The 17,384-nt window shown below is 40.8% G+C and overlaps 1 protein-coding gene across 2 annotated transcripts in view; it reads right to left on the bottom strand.

Moving 5' to 3' along the window:
- LOC119908816 (MAM domain-containing glycosylphosphatidylinositol anchor protein 2-like) overlaps nucleotides 1-17,384 on the bottom strand; it is a 198,822-nt gene that overhangs the window by 60,637 nt on the left and 120,801 nt on the right. Inside the window, exons 7-9 of one of the 2 annotated variants that reach the window (XM_038726693.1) lie at nucleotides 12,408-12,499; nucleotides 12,049-12,286; nucleotides 282-575 (exon numbers count right to left, since the gene is read on the bottom strand). In XM_038726693.1, the coding sequence (XP_038582621.1) occupies nucleotides 282-575; nucleotides 12,049-12,286; nucleotides 12,408-12,499 (624 nt within the window). Of the gene's footprint in view, nucleotides 1-281; nucleotides 603-12,048; nucleotides 12,287-12,407; nucleotides 12,500-17,384 lie in introns of both variants that reach the window. The other variant, XM_038726692.1, reaches the window with a different exon arrangement.

Below are 17,384 nucleotides of genomic sequence, written 5' to 3' on the forward strand. Positions count from 1 at the left end.
TGGGGTCAGAGCTGTTTCCTCTCAGAGCTGACTATGGGTACCAGGGGACTGGACTAATTTACACCCTTCAGAAGGAAATTGGATGGGCGTGGAAGGAAAGAAATGGGAGAACGTTCAATTTTGGTCACACTGGACTAAAACACATAAAGATTAATTAGACTGCATTCATAGAAAATACATCACAGAGACAAGTGACACACCATACAATAGAAAACACTGCATCTTGCACATAAACATAAATACAACTCATTTACAAAAATACCCACAGTGTGTCTACTCACATTGTACGATCAGCTCCACCACGGCCTCCCGGGGCTTTACGTTGAACCCATTATACTGGCTGGTCTGGCAGCGGTACGAACCCGTCATCTCCCTGGACACATTTACAATACGCAGCACACCATCGTAGCTCTCCATCTGCATGCTGCCGTCAGGCATGGGCGCCTCCTTATCGGCTCGCGACCACAGAATGATGGGCTTGGGCTTCCCTGAAACAAGGCACTCCAGCTCCACTGTGTCACCCTCGCGGGCCACCAGGGGGGACTTGCCCCGGGGGACTGTCAGGTTGGGGGGAACTAAGAAAGAGAAAAACAGAGGAGGGACTGATATGGGGCTCTAGAAAGTCAGCAGACGGGGTAAGAGGAAATGATCGATTGGGGGGAGAAGTGGCGTGGAAGGTACAGTATGGTGGGAAGCGCATGAGCATCCAAGTTGCAATGGCAATGAAGCTGAGTCTCAACCACATACACAGCTTGTATGGAAGGACCATGTGGATATTAGCAGCAGCAATGGCTCACGGCTGGAACTGGACGACCTGAGCATTTACTCTAAGTAAAACCATCATGGAGGGCAGCGGTGAGGAAGGTAAATGCAATCAAGCAATGGCAAACAATGAACAATGCAATGAAGAGCTGACAAGCAAATCGACTTTGTGACCATAACAGTCGAAGAAAATGATCCTTAATAGCTCTTTCTAACCCAAAGTTTCCTGGTGCTTAGGAGCCACAGGAACTAAACTCAGGATATAAACTAGGAACTAAAAGTCCTTGTTGCGTATCCCTCTTTGCTTTTGCACTGCATCTGAATAACTGTATTGATTAACTGATTAGACAAATTAGTCCGATAATAGAAATATCGTGTTTCAAACACAGCAGATTCATTGAATTTTAATTAATTGTTCACAACTCTGATTTCTGAATACATTTAATGAATTGATACAAAAGAGACTCGCAGATGTGGAAAAACAATCAAAATATGTAGGGAAAAAAACGTCCAGGGAAAATATTTCTTTGCGTTCTTGCTGAGAGTTAGAAGAGCGGATTGAGACCACTCTCATATCTGTCCATTAAATATGTAGCCGTAGCCAGCAACAGGTTATCTTAGCATAAAGACTGCTTGCAGGGGGAAACAGATAGCCCAGCTCTGTCCAAAGGTTAAAACATCCACCTACAAGCACCTCCAACGTACATATGGACAGACTTATTCTTGGCCAGACTCAGAGACCTCTGGAGTCTTCAGGAAGGCAATGGTTCTCAAAGATCTCATATCAAACCAAAGAGATATAACTGCTACATAACATATAAGTGCTACCTCACTAAACAAGAAGCTAATCCACCTAATCTTCCTATAAACAAATTCTATGCACTGTACATCTTCCCACGTAACTATATCTTCGGCATTAAAGTATTATCATCATTTTCAGGTTCATGACATCGCATTCTCATCATTTCCTCATCACAACACTACTTTTTAGAATGATTTTCACCACCATCATTGCAATAATTCATAATTCTTATCACCATCACTTGCATCATTACCATCACTCTCCACAGATTTATACTTCTTTGCCCTCCTCCTCATGCAGCTTCTCAATCTCAGCACAGCATCATACCATTCAGAGCATTTACAACAGAACCCTCCCAAGGGTGATACAGCATTATTTCTGGCCGTGTAACAAAATATGACCCGATAAATATTTTGCCTTTGTTGAACAGACATTTTAGAGCCTGGCTGAAAGTGAACAATGAATAATAAAAGAAGTGCAAAGCGCCAAATTGCTGGACACATTTGCAGGTTTCCTTGAGTGTGCCTATGTGTGTGTGTGTATGTTTGGAAAGCAGGAAAACTAGCAGGTTGGATCAGGCAGTCTGGTTCCTCATCAAGCATGCTGGCCAAGTAAATTTGTTTAATTAGTAAACCTGGCAAATTGCACCGGCTCCTAGAGTGCCGTGTGTGTGTATTTGTGTGTTCATGTATTTTTGTGTGAGTCCAAACCATCAGCAGACTCCAAGACTGTTTAGTAGCTCTGCTCCCAAAAATAGTTTACAGCCAGCAAGTCGAAGAGTGAAAATCTTCTCAGCAATGATGAAAACCGCTTCATGCTTTCCTGATGATTTTCGAATCACTGTCATTCTTCCCAAACAATGCTGCAGCTGGAATGAAGTCAAGCCACACTGAAGTTTCATAGTGATGAAATCACTAGCAATCCCCAGAAAATGAAACGGAGTCCAGCTATATCTCTATTGACCCCATTTCTGTCTGGGTGAGAGGTAACAGTCTCACAGCCATCTCAATTCCTTTTGTCCTCAAAGTAGGTCAAAAGGTACTAACTTACTCAAAATTGTGGCTACAGTATGTAAAGCCTGATGTGAATCACAGATTAATTAAACTGGTAGAAACAAGGAGGTTGTGCCTCACTTAAAAACTAAATAATTATTTGTATACAAACTGTCAATTTAGCTGACTCCCAGGTTATTCACTGACAGAGTGAATGTCCAGGAAGAAGTAGGAGTGGGTGTAAATATTGGAGGGGGCACAATGTCACAGAATCCTCTCTCACTGAACTATACTCATTAAAACATTTTTCCAAATAAAAAACAAGCTTTAAACACAACACCAACCAACACCTCATAAGTTGATATGGCAAACCTGTTAGCAAACAGTGGCCTATTTACAGATCCAGCAGATGTTTTAATAGGCGTTTCTGTTCCAAAATGCCCCTGAAACTCCTGAAGGAAATACCTGGCTCTTTGGTGTCTTTTGGTGCTTGGCAGGTAGTGCAGAGTAGGTTTATCAAAACCTTTCCACTAAAACAGCTGCCTGCTGACTCTGTAAACAACGCTGATTAGAGTGTTGGGAGTGAACCATGACAGTAAACTTGCGGGCTTAAACCAAAACAGTGAGCTGAAAGACACTATAATGCTCCATATAGCTGGGAGGAACTGTAGTCCAGTGATCCTGTTACTACTTGTATTGATCATAGCAGCTTTAAAGCAAATCTACTGTATATTGGAAAGATGTAAGTAAACATGTTGGTGTCATTAACATGGGATAATAAAGACTCATTCACAGGCAAATCTTGGCAACAGATCCAATGAAAGTGGACACTCATTTCACTCTCATACATTTGCTGATTTGTATTCACACAATGTCTTGACTGAGGCAGCCAGGTGTCAAGAGCTGACATATTTCTTTCCACGGCATATTTTCTCCACATTTCCGAATATTTCCTTGGGTCCATCCAGTGAAATGGTGAATTGACAGCAGCGGTGGAGGAGAGGAGCAGTAAGCATCCATTAGAGAGTGGAGGAGAGGTGTATTCACTGAGTTGCCATCATTACACCTGGCCTCTCCACAGCCCAGATTAAGCAGGCAATTACAGTTGTCTTCCTATTGGGTTTGGCAGCATAAATACTGGCTATCAGCTGCCATTGTCTCTCCCCGCATCATCATAGAAACGCAAACAGCCTTACATGCACACAGACACTCACTCATTTCTCTCTGTTGCTTACTCTGTATCTCATTCTTCCTCCTGGTCTCTCTTTCCAAGTGAACACCCTGGCTCTGTGTGTGAGACTGACCACTGAGATGCTCAGTGTGGCAGAGAGCCTGCTACTGGTCTTCACTGTGCTCTCATTGTGCCAGAGCCATCCAAATGCCAGTGATGCCTGCAGGGCATGCCTGCTGTGTGCGTATGCTTGTATAGTGTGCGCTTATGTGGTTTTATGTCTCTGCATGTGCATATGTGTATAGCTCAGTGTTTCTCTTTTCGCCCACGGGTGGCACCCTGCTGTGATCCTGCCTCAGTTCCTCAATGGGATGCTTCTAATTGTTGTTGTTGACTGAAAATACTGCATCTATGTGTGTATTTGCGGTCCTAAATTAGGAACTGGACCTCCTTGTTTGCCCTCAGTAGCTCTGCACATCTCTGGGGTCTCAGCTGGAATGATCCTCCAAGAGTAGAGGCTGATTGCTGGAGCCTTTCAGTGCAATGTGAGCTGACTGCAAAACGTGGAAATATCTGGCACTTTGCATTTTCTTACAGCAATAGGAGCCAGAGTGGTGCACACAGACGTCTTTGAGAATAAACAACACTCCCGCTGCCCCCTTTTTGGGTAAGTGCAGTGACATCACTCCTCATCACCATGGCAACCCAGCGCTCTCTACTACTGCAACTCCTGCAGAGCGTGTGCCTGAATGTGTGAGAGTGTGTTTAGACAGCTTGAGGCCAATGAGTGGGTCACAATGTGACAGGACTCTCTGCTCGTCTGAGTCCTGGACCTCTGGGGACAGAGAGAGGAGTCCCACGGGGCCACTGTGGACATGTTTGTGAATCTGTGTGTGTTTGTATGTGTGAGGGAGAGCTGCAGCTACACCCCGAGTTGCTGATGTGTCATAAGTATCCACAGATGTGTTAAAATTGGCTTAGTACATTGACTGCAGCGACACACTAGTGACCACATTGGCACACTACTGTGTGTGCGTTTTTGAGCTTTATGCCATTACCGAGATTTTATAACTTATCTTGCGATCAATCACACAAACCCCTCATGAATTCATGTGGCTGAGATTGTAGAGCAGCAGGCTATCAATACCAAAACTCTTATGGGTTGCAGTTTGATCTGTGGCCACACTGCTCTCTGTAATGTTGCCCTTCTGTTTTTTACAGTCAGGCACAGTACACAAATATACACCTCCAGTACCACATTCATTTCTGCTGCTAAATAGTGAGCAACTCCCCTGGAAGGACCAGAGTTTTTGTACATCGCTCAAGGGACCTCGACAGTAGTTAATGAGGGAGGGAAGCGTGTTTCTTAGTGTGTTTCCCTCACAGATTTTCCCAGCTGGACAGGGAGGTGATATCCCAGATGGCCACCTCCATAAAGCATGACTTCGGGCAGTGCAGTTGAGGCTATATGCAGGTACGCTGGGCATAATGTGCCAAATTATCTAGCCTTATTAACATATTTTATGGACTTAGCACAAAGTGAAATGTGGTGTGCAACTGCCACTACGTTTCTGCTTGCCACCTTCTTATTTACCTTCATAAATGCACAGTACATGTTTGTGTTTACAGACTACAGTGTTATTTTATTCTGACAGTTTCAGCATCTACCATCTTTCCAAGAAATATCACAGATGTTGTGCTGACATATGCTGCCAGGTGGTTATATTCTTATCATTCTAGAGGTGGCATGACCATGGCATCTACTGTTGTCATATGGCAGATTTCTCAGGACAGCATCCCAGCTCTGGGACAGCTGTTAGGCCCCTTCATCCCAGTTCACAGCTCACTGGGCCTGTTTCCAGACCTCTACTGGCTTGTTAATCCAATACTGGGATCTACTGCTCTCAGATGGCATTGTTGTAGCCCAGTTTACAGTTCCAAACTTAATTTTGGTTCTTCCAGTGATAAGCAATGCCATTTCAGGTATTTTTGTGGTAATTTCAATGAATAGACTGGACTATCTTTTCAATGTGTCCTCTTTGTTGCAGTTTTATTATTACAGACACACATGCCACCTAACTGACCATTCACTACAGGATTCTGGTTTTAAAATAACAAGTCATCTGCAGAAGGAATGGAACAAATGTTCTGCCAGTGACAGTTGTCATTTCAGCTAACAAAATCGATGGTTGCCAGCTATAAAAGAGAAGCCTGCTTTTGTAAACATCTGTGTGAAATCAAGGACCAATTGTTTGAGAAATAACTATTAATTTCAATTGGAAAATCAGCCGTTGTTATTGTAAACTGCATATGAGAATTGAAAGCATGACTTAGACAATGGACCACCCAGGTGAACTCTCTTCACTTATTTTATCAATTTGAAACTGATCTACTTGATGTAACTTTCAAAAGCAGACACATTGCAAAAGTAAGATACACTGCTTACAGGATATTTTTCAATGTGTTCAGTTGTTGGACCAGCTAGATTTCCTATGGCACAAATAACATGAGAATGGACATGTGACCAGCATCAACAAAAAAACACATTCTGTGAAAACCACACATCCAAACAAGAAGGAAGCAAACAACTTATTTCCACCCACAGTGACCAAACAGCGGTTGAACCTTTGCACCCTGGAGGTGAATCAGGATGCAGACCAGGTTTCCCTTTATCGGGGTCAGTGAATTTGCTGCTGAAACAAGCACATCAACACAGCCAACAGCCAGCGGCCATGCTGTCCCTATTAGAGTCCCATGTGGCATGGTCACTCGGATGATGGCAGCTCATGATGAATCAGAGTCAAACAGACAACGGCACAGTTGAACGGAGGATTGACAGAGACAAGCGGGCCTTCCATGATTACTCATTTCGGAAAAAAAGAGCTTGCACATTGTGTTTATTAAAACCAGCTCATTTTTTAATCAAGTGAGCACTTAATTGATTTCCTTAATTCATTAACTGCACTGATTTCTGAGATTGACAGAAACACTGGGTGGTGCCAGAGTTTCAGGTGTGAGTGGGATGCTAATTGAGGGACTCATCATGGAAGGATTTATCTCCCTCACAAGAAGAGAGAGGTGACTTTCAATTCTAATACTTTGTGATCATCAATCAGACTGTGGATGAGCTACCGTCGTGGGCTGATGCTAATATGTATCAACAGAGACCCATTCTCGCCATGACTGTTTAAAGGGCGGTAATGTCGTTTTCTTGATCCAAGATGGTAGATGGTAGTGTTTATAGTAATTATAATACAGCGAGTGCAATGAACGGGTATCAGCTTTCTGAATCAGTGTTGAAAATTGGCTTCAAATGTCAAGAATACATCTGTAATAACTCTACATGCCATTAAATTTTTATCTCTAAGATGGTCGCAGTGGTAGTTCCAATCTGAAGTCAAATAACACATCAGAGTCACACCCAGAGAAGGTCAGTAATTACATCACCGACAATAATCCAGCAAGACACGCCCACACACATTTAACACACGATCTAATGAGATGATTAATTAGCTCGTTCCTGTTAGAAGTTTATGGGATGTTTTATGTTTTACACTAATGCTCGTAACTCTTTTCAGCTGTTCCTGTGTCTTGCGGTTCTTAATCCTGACAGTATCCAAAGGGGAGGCCTGTGTCCTCGTTTCCAGACCACGCTCATAAATAAGCATTAGCCTTGCAATCTCTGGGAGCCCCTGACGAGAAAAGTAGATGGTTACTTAATGAGTGTGTTACGACAATAAATATTAGTGCTGTTTTGCAAAAGGGAGAAATCATGAAGGCTGTTGAAGTCTGTGCTCATCAGAAGTTGAAAGAATGGAACATAATAAATATTCTCTTTTAAAAAGATGTGCTGTGGGCTGGGGCTAAGCCCGGGTTTGAAATCTGGAACTGGAGCCAATACTCGTACAGCCAGCGAGCTCCAAAGTGTTCACACTGGGCTGACACTTTAGGCTCAATAGCTTTCCAACCACTTCCCCAGCACGAAACCCTGGCAGACCTGCAGTGTAATCTCCTCTAAACGCTTTTATTAAGACTTCTAATTGGAGATCGGGCTTTCTCCCTTCAGGAGAACAGGCAGAAGAACAAAAACAGGGCTTATTCACCCCAAAACAGGCTGCAGGCGAATGGCAAAGCAGAGGCACAAGTCACTTTGGTACACAGCAGTTATACTGTGCCGCTCATTGAACACACTCCTCTGATTCATGGCATAAATCTGACTGAAAGAAACGCCACTTATTACAGGCATTCAGGAAAACAGCCCAGTCACATCCCGGTAAAGCAGCAGGAATTGTAACTGGCAGAAGCAAAATTCAATATATTATTTCTCATGACAGGAACAGCTCTATGACAATGCAACATTTTCGTAATATTTCATACCCACACATCTGACTGGAACAATAAAAGCTTAAGAAGCAATCTCATCTAAGCCTTAAGGAAACCTTTCATTTCATGTGATCACAATGGAGTCAGTCATTTCCTCGGTTATTTTCTCAGTCAGACAGCAGCATTATTTTTTTTTTTTTTTTTACACATTAAAGGGTCTGTATTAATGCATTGGCATCGCCCAGGCACTCCAAAATAAGAGACTGCACTACTTAAAAGATAATGAGGAAACAATCTTGGCAGGTGCGATTGATCCCACTGTTTTATAGCGCAGGGATTATCAAAGGATTATCTAACAATAATTATGCACCCAAGGTCGACGCACCGCTTTCATGTTGGCGCTGTGAGTGGCAGCGAGGTGTGTGTGCAATAGAAAAACAAGACGGTGAGAGGAGGTAACGGTGTGTGTGTGTGTAAAGGTGCCTGTTGATGTGTGTGCATATGTGCGTGCGTAACAGGGGAAATTAAGCTCGCTATGAACTCCATCACAAATTGCAAAATATCACACACCAAATAACCACCAAATATAACTTATCAGTACCGAACACACACCAGCAAAATTAAAGTCTAAATGAAACGGAAATCTGGGATGAGGAGCCTCCCAATCGTGGCGTGTCCGAGGTCACACCCCTTAGTGGAGCGATGTAAGTAATGCATGGTGACATTACCATGCATTACCACACATTTGCTGCACATTGATTGACCCCCGACTGCAGATTACAGATCAAGACCACCATTCATGTCCCATTACATGTGTTATCGCTTTGTCTTTCTAACCAATTCATCTCACCATGATTGCACAGCCTACAGGAACTGAGAAAGCACGAAACGTTCCGCTGACTGTACTAAATGTGCAGAAGTACACTTCTGCACATCTATTTCATGAGACGGTGCGTGAGAGAGGGATGAGTGGATCAAAAGTTAGAAATAAACTCCTGCACACTGTCATTCAGACATTTCAGTGCATTCATCAGGCAAATCTTACCTGAAGATCTAGCACGGAAATGCTGCAGGTGTAAACGTCACAAATAAATGTATTATAGCAACTTTTGATCCAACTGTACTAAATGTGCCATGCAGCAATCTTCTAAAAGTCAGGCTCTCTTTTGTTGCCTGTGAAGCTGTCACAGGTGTCTTTTTTTAATCAAATCTGACAGGAAGAGGGCTGATCTGAAACAATAACTATTAAAATAAATGTTTGGCGTCAGATTTTGCCCTTTGATTATTCTTACCTTTGACTGAATATGTTTTATTATCTAAGCACCTACATACAATGGGGCAACAGAGTGTGTAAACGACAACAGCTGAGCGGCTGCTGTAACACTGCTCAGTTCCTATGAGACTACTCAACATGCCATGATTGAAACTAAAATGATGCAGCTCAGTAGACAAGGTGGACTGATATGTTGTGTTATTGACATGCTGTACACATGTATACAAACATGAGTCGGAACAGTGGTGGAAGCAGCCAATTAGATGGGAGGAAGATGGATGTTTAGTCTCGGATTAGTTGGACTGATGGGAGTCAGCTTTGGTTCACAGGAATCCAATTGAACAGTCAATGAAAAACAGTGATGTTGGTGCTGTAATACAATTGTCAGCAGTAACTTGAAATGACAGTAGAAGACAGTTGTTCTTGAACACAGCCTGGGACAGATCACTGGTATTTAGTCAGGCAGTGAACAAAGAAGCTATACAAGCATTCTTAACCTATGGAGTCCAGGAAGAGGGTTTAAAAGGTCGGCTCACCCAAATTCACACAGAACCAACTTTTCTTTTTTAAATCTGGCAGACACTTTAGCTTCTATCTGGTTATGTCCTTTGAGGCTTACACTGAGAGTGAACTCAGTTTTGTTTGTGCTTCTAACGTATTACAGTTTTTCTCAGTCGCTTTGGTGCATTTCTCAGATCAGAATTGAAATTCTCAAAACTAATTGTTCAACCTCCACATCATCTCGTCCCTTGTGCACATCATAAAAGCACTTTCTCATTGTTTTGAACAAATTGCGAATGACTTGACACACTGATGCAAATGATTATGTACAATTGTCTGCTGTTTCCTACATTATCAATTGCTTATGTCATGCTGATCACAATGAATTATACCAGTCTCTGTTGAATAATCTTACCCCCCAAAACATCTAGGCATAAGTTCACTGCATTAGTCACTACATGCAAAATGGTTGAACACATTATCAAAAATCAAAGTTAAAATACTTTATTCATATCCTTTGCCTACAAGTATATACTGTAGCTAAACGAAATGTTATTTCTTAAGGACCATAAACAAAGTAAGAATAGACCACAACAACACTCATACCAATACTCAATATCAGTAAATAGTAACAATAACAATACATAGTGAGCAGTAATATGTATATATATATATATATATATATATATATATATATATATATATATATATATATATATATATATATATATATATATAAAATAAAACAAATGTTGTTTTCCCCTGAGAACGGGATAATTCATTTTCTCGTGATCACGAGATAACAAACCATAGCTGAATACAGGGGCTGGCAGGTGCGTTTCTTTAGGATAATTTCAAAGCAATTACCAGTGTCACTGGTTAGTTCAGATGGTAGAGCACAGGGCTCGTCAGGAAATGTGTAATGTTACATGGATTCCCCTGAATGAGAAAGAATTTCCTCTGCCTGGGAATGATGGGGAAATGAAAAGTCCATAGGTTGATGGATGTGGACCAAATGCCGTAACGCACGTCCAGCACGTGCTTCACAGTAATGTGAGCATGTGAAACAGTCTTTTCATAAGAACTTTGTTGAAGAGGATTATGAAAAATATTAAAAAGAAAAATTTTGTCTTTAGTGAAATATATATATAAAAATATATATTTATATATATACACATATATATATATATACACAGGTGCTGGTCATATAATTAGAATATCATCAAAAAGTTGATTTATTGCATTTTGTGCATTTTCATCTGAGTACACTGTTATATTGACAAGATGGCTAAACATTTTGACTTGCTTGTTCATAAACAAGACACAAGGACTTCTTGTTCTGATGGCAATGACAAGTTTAATGACATAAAGATTTGCTTTTGAGAGATTTTGAGCAAGTTATGGGCTTTTGCAGGTAATCCACTGTGTTGTGCCGTTTGTATTACCTGTTCGAGAAATGCACTTACTATTTTGCAAATGTTAAGGATGATTCGAGAAATGTACCAAAGCGACTGAGAAAAACTGTAAAAAAAATGACTTGAAAAACCAGACAAAAACAAGGCCTTCCCCCAAAAATTGTCCTGGAAAGTCTGCATAATCCACAGACCTGACCTTATTTCATTGGGAAAAAATCTCTGACATAGGTAGGAAGTGGTAAAAACATTTTTAAATAGCATTAAAATTACATAATTTGAATGCCGTAAACACCACAGGAAAAAAAACTTTTTCTTGGGGTGCAGAATTCTCAGCAGCAGATGTGTGAAAGCCTTGGGCTGATAAAAACCAAAAGGTATCTGCATTGCTTTATACCACAAGAGACTGGAAGAAATGTGTGCTGCTAAGATTTGGGTGAACTCACCATTTAAAGAGAAATTCACTTTTCTTACAGTCTAGTCTAAGAACAACCACATAAGTTATCAGACAGGTTTCCAACTTTAATTATACTATATACACCTTTTACCTAGAGACAGATACCAAGCTGAACATTAAAGTTATTTTTACACTTGTCAGTGCTCTTTAGATAGTGGATAGTAATTTTCTTGTCAACTTTGAACTACTGTACTTAACATAGTTGTAAAAGCCACACTTGTTTTTTGTTAATAGACATTTTCAATTTCTGAATAAAGTATACAATGTCTATATGTATGTTTGTGTCAAAAGTGTTGGGGGGGGGGGGGGGGGGGGGTGTAGATGCACTAGTGACACAAAGGGGTGTGAGGCTCACCAGTTGTGGAAGAGATGTTGACGTCAATGCTGATCTCAGGGATGCCTCCTCCCTTCAGCGCTGCCACACAGGTGTACGTTCCGAAGTCGGTAAACTTGAGGTCTATGATGTCCAGGTTGGTGGTCCCAGGGGAGATGTCGGGGTCCGTCTGGGTGATGACCATACGCTCTGAGCTCCGCAGGGCACGGCCGTTCTTTAGCCAACTGAAAGTCAGCTCCTCTGGTGGGGTCGCCTCCACCTAGGGGATTCAGCACATTGTTGTTATTTGTGTTATACTGACGAGTAGCTTCCTATAACTTTTAGCTATTATATGCATACGCATGTGTGTGTTTCTCTGCAGTGTTTTTCCTTAACGATACCTGACAAGATATCTTGACTTCACGTCCAATCTGGATGTTGTCGTCATTGTGGTAGGGGTCAGGAGTGATCCAGAAGCGCCCCTTTTTCAAAGCTGTGAAGAGATAATCCATTTGGTTAGAACTAAAATTACATTTGTACACTGCATTTGTTCCTTCTGAAAATCTGGAACAAACCCTCAGGTATTTACTGTAGGTTATGGGTCTTCTTGTCATATTGATGTGATTTCCGAGATATAATCCCAAAGACAGGATTTTATGGATTTTTTAAATTGATTTTTTCCAGCGTTTTTACTTTTCTCATTGTCCACACTTGGGCTGTAAAACGTTGTTATGTATCTCCAGTGAATATATTGTAAATCTGACTTTGTTACTTGTACCTGCTCAGCCTTTGTACACATTGTTCAAATGCACAGAAAGACTAGATTGTGTCAGCTGGCTGATATAACTGATCTGCGCAAAGCATTGTGAGCAAACCATATTTCTTACTCATCTAGATGTGTCACTTCAGCACTGGGGTTGTGAAATCAGTGCTGTTAAAGCAGAAGTGACAACTTCATGGATATGGAGACATGGATATGACAACTTTATAACTGTTCTTCTAAAACAATAACTTAAAGTTTAGCTTTTGATGGCGCAGAAGGTTCAAACAGAGGACTTAACAGATAAAGCAGAATCATATGTTTGTTTTGAAGACTAAAGCTTTGAACCAACATTAATATTGATAACTACGGACTGAAGAATCCTACAGCATTCAAGCCGGTTCACACACACAAACCCACACGCAAACACACACACACACTGTGAAATTGGAGAGATACCTAACAAAATATCCACCATTTCTAATCCAATTTGGTTTGCAAACTCCATTTTCAAAGCATAGCTTCTCTGAACAGGAAAAAAAAAATTATTTCATTATAATGCATGCTGTATTGGTTCCAAACCCCTGCGCCTACTGTTCAATTCATCTCCTAAGCAAAAAAAGCTGACGGCACCATGGAAATCTTTTCATCTACCAATTCCCAACTGACATTATCATATTCAGTTTGGTAAAGGGAAAACGAAAACAAAACCTGCGTGTCAGATTTAAACACAGGAAATTGAATGTGCAAAACACTGTGATGCCTGCCGAGCTGCAGATTGAGGGGAGAGACGAGTGACACACGCCTCCTTGACATGATCTTCCTCCTCGCGTTTGAAATTCGTGTCGGCAGGCAGTGAATCCTATTTCTGACGCGTGTCAGATACAAATATTACAATCATGTCAACACCACTGTGCATTTGCATTCATTCTTGTTTCCTATATACACTTATTCTGCAAGGCACTGCCTATCAGTCATGTTGTATATAATTCAATAGAACTAGCATGGAAACTGTAGCACTTAGCATAATAGCAGCATATATCTGTGACCTTTATGGATATGAAAATAATACAAGGCATTACCTGCAACCCACGTTCATTCCCATTTGGGCTCAGCTCTGCATCATAGTGTATATCTACTACACTACATATACGTCAAGAATAAATTTCCTTAGAGCCAACATACATAACATAAGGTTAATGAAACAATACTAAGTCCATTATGGAAGCCATTATGTGAGCTTATCTGTGAGGAAACACAGATATCCTTCAATCATATATGTCAACCAGTGACAACAGACGGAGCTGTAGTTACAGCTTGACAGTTTGAAAAGGCTTTTGTGTCTTAGCGACATCCTCAGCAGAGTTGGTAGCTGCTTCTTAAGAAAGTATTATCTCATACACACACACACTCACACACACACACACACACACATACACACAGACACACCTTTCATTGTGCTGTCACAGGTGACAGTGGATAAACATTTGGATTAACTGCTTTCCTCTTTTTACATTCCTCCAGCTCAAGTATATTCTGTCTCAACTTAAGAAACTGTAACACAACGAGGCACTTAACAATCCCCCACCTCTACTTTGCTGTAAGCCAGGTATAATCTTGTTCATGAAGTTGTCCGTCAGACTCACAAACACAAATCATTCTCCACAGTTTGTTTGTAGTAATTTGTTTCTGCGGTAAATGTTGTGGACAGCCACACATGGAGTGTAAACTGGCCAAGCAAATAATTGTCAATGTTTTAGAAAGAAACGGTTGACAACTGACAACACGAACTGTGTATGGCTTATGTGATGCATCATTACAAAATCCCATTTTATAGAGGGCTTGCTTTCAAGGGTTCAAGGCAACTACTCTTTATACTGTACGGATGATTGGTTGGCCGACTTTGAGAAGAAATTGGTCAGAAGATTCAATCAACCTCCAGGTATTTAGCTGTAGAGCCTCAGGTAAGAAGAACTGAGACAAGATACAAGACATGCTGTGGCCGAACCAATCTGATTGGCACGTAATGCTTTGCTTTGTTGCTGACAGTTTTAATTTAGTTTAGTTTCATACATTTTATTCACCTAAGTTGGATTTACAATCAACTCATACGTTCGGAGTGACATTTTTTTATAATCTCAACAGAATATTTTTTCCTCGTTTGCATAATGTGATTAACCCCCTACAGTGCTCATGCAAAGGGTAAAATATTGCATGCATTTGCTCATTAGGGAGGTCACTGCTCCAAGGATTCCCTGCATGAATTTTGAATTTACTTCAGAGCTACATATTATATTAACCTGTATTGTTTGTAACAACACACCAGTGTTATCAGCAGAAAACACAAGTTTGGGCTGCTGAACAAAATTGAACCTTTTTGGCCAAACACAATTCTGCTTCTGTGTAGATACACTTAACTGACCACAGGATGTGATGAATCCAATTTCACTCTAAAGTGCCCAGGGCCCTTAGAATCCTACTACAATACAATGTGGCCCACCTTCACTTGATGGGTTGGCTTTCTAGAAGAAACTGTACTCAGATGTGTTGCATCATATGCCTTTTTCTTTATCCCATTCTTACTATTTGGTATCCAATTCATATCCCTTAAGTTAAAGTGATGACTGACTAGCCAGATTGATGTCTCAGTGAAAAGGGTGAAAAACGGTGAGAGCAAAACAGGGCACAGTCACTGGCTTATGTGCTACATTCACAATTTGTGACATGTTTCAAGGTTTTTTTCTCAGGCAGCGTCAAGAGGATCAACACAAGTGGCAACATAACTATGTCAGCTGGCGAAAATGACCATGAACAGTGAATGAAGTTTATGAATAACGGTGCATTACTTAACTGATTAACTTTTAAAAAGAACATTAACACAAGGGCCTTCATTTTGCAAACATTGCTGAATACATGGCCAGCTTACGAGGCTCTAAGCTCCAGGTGATATAAAGGATCTTGCTGCTGGCATTTGTGGTGCTGGTTGGTTTTACATATGAAATGCTGGCGTTCATTTATCTGGATTTCAAATTTAAATGGAACTGAACAGAGTAGGACCAAATCATTGAAAAGAAAGAATTCTCCATCTACTTGCATATTTCTGATTAAAAACTTCTGGACTGATTACTGACATAAGGGTGCTCGTGCTCAATTTTTCTAATATCTATGATAATACCTGCACACCAAGGAGACCTGCTATATTATCATACTGATCAGAACATGTCACCACCCAACATCAGAGCTAACATCAATTATATGTTTTCATTAAAAAGAAAACCACCACTTTGTCTGAATATCTGCAAACAACATCTCAGACTTGCAATGCAAGATGTACTGTACATGAGCTTTGTTAAGAAAAATAGGTACATTCTGCTTTGAAAATCAATTGCTCCCATCACTTGCACACAGATTTATATTACACAGCCACAGATCTTAACTACCAGTTAAACCGGGAGTAGAAATGTCTGATTATATCTTGATGGCCACTTTTCTGTTCCCTACTTTTTCTCCCACTTTTACTCAGCCTTCCCTCATGCACGGTGCACGTCAGAAAAGCCAGTGCTGCATATGTGCACTCATGCATATTTCAGAATTGGTTCCTTTCCTGCCTTCCTCCACATTCAAACTCCTTTCCTGCAATTTTATCTGACCATAAATATTAAATGGCAAGAAGGCATTCCTGTAAATCGACTACATTTGTGTACAAGATAGATAAGTGGGCATTACTTCCCCTGGTTGTAGTAAATTTTGCTGGACAGCTGCAGTGACTAAAATGGTGCCTGTTCCCTTATGCATGGAAGAGAATCTGAAACTTGAGGTATTTTAAAAGGGACTGTGGTGAGTGTGCGAGGTGAGAAGTGCAGAGTTGGGGGACTCTATGGGGTGATGGCGCACTGTCACTCTTTCTGATTTAATTCATGGCAAAAGTCACATAAATCTTTAACTACGGCTCCGCTTGGAAACAGAACTTTCCCATTTGCTATGGAGGTAAACTGTGTTTCTGACTACTGTTACACAATTTCCACAACATCATTAATATGTTACAAGAGTAAGTAAATAAGTATGTTAACTCAAAACTCAAGTTCCAGTGTGCTGATCATCTGCTGTTATGTGAAAACATCAAAATCTCCACACAGTCTTAGTTAACTAATGACATCCTGGCGCACCACAAATCGGGTCTCCTGTCTGGCTCCTGAAAGTGCTGCCAGGCAAAGTGGTGATCACGCTGGCTGGCAGTAGAGGAAGTAGAGCTAATGTCTGGTTTTAACGTAGTTTATCCAACTTCGCTTTTATTCAGGAGCTTAGAGCATTAGATCAGCGAATGGAAACGAGTTGCTCAGTCCTCTTTTTTGATCACATTTCTCTATTTTCATTATAGTTAGTTTTGTACTTTTGAGACAATGACGCCACAAAACAAGCGCAGCAATTTGACTGAAATTTAAGTTTGACTAATCAGCGTTTCAGGGGGCAAGTGTTTGAGTGCCCAGGTCAAAAAGTAGTGCTCTTAAAGGCACTGAAAATATACTTGAAATTCACATAGTATGCTTATAGTACATTCATACTTCTAACATGCTTACTACAAGTATATTAAAGATATATTCTCCTCAAAAGTATACTT

This window comes from Micropterus salmoides, unplaced genomic scaffold, assembly GCF_014851395.1.
Source record: "Micropterus salmoides isolate LMB-PRFRI ecotype aquatic unplaced genomic scaffold, ASM1485139v1 Ms_hic_scaffold_18, whole genome shotgun sequence".
NCBI classification, from domain to species: domain Eukaryota; kingdom Metazoa; phylum Chordata; class Actinopteri; order Centrarchiformes; family Centrarchidae; genus Micropterus; species Micropterus salmoides.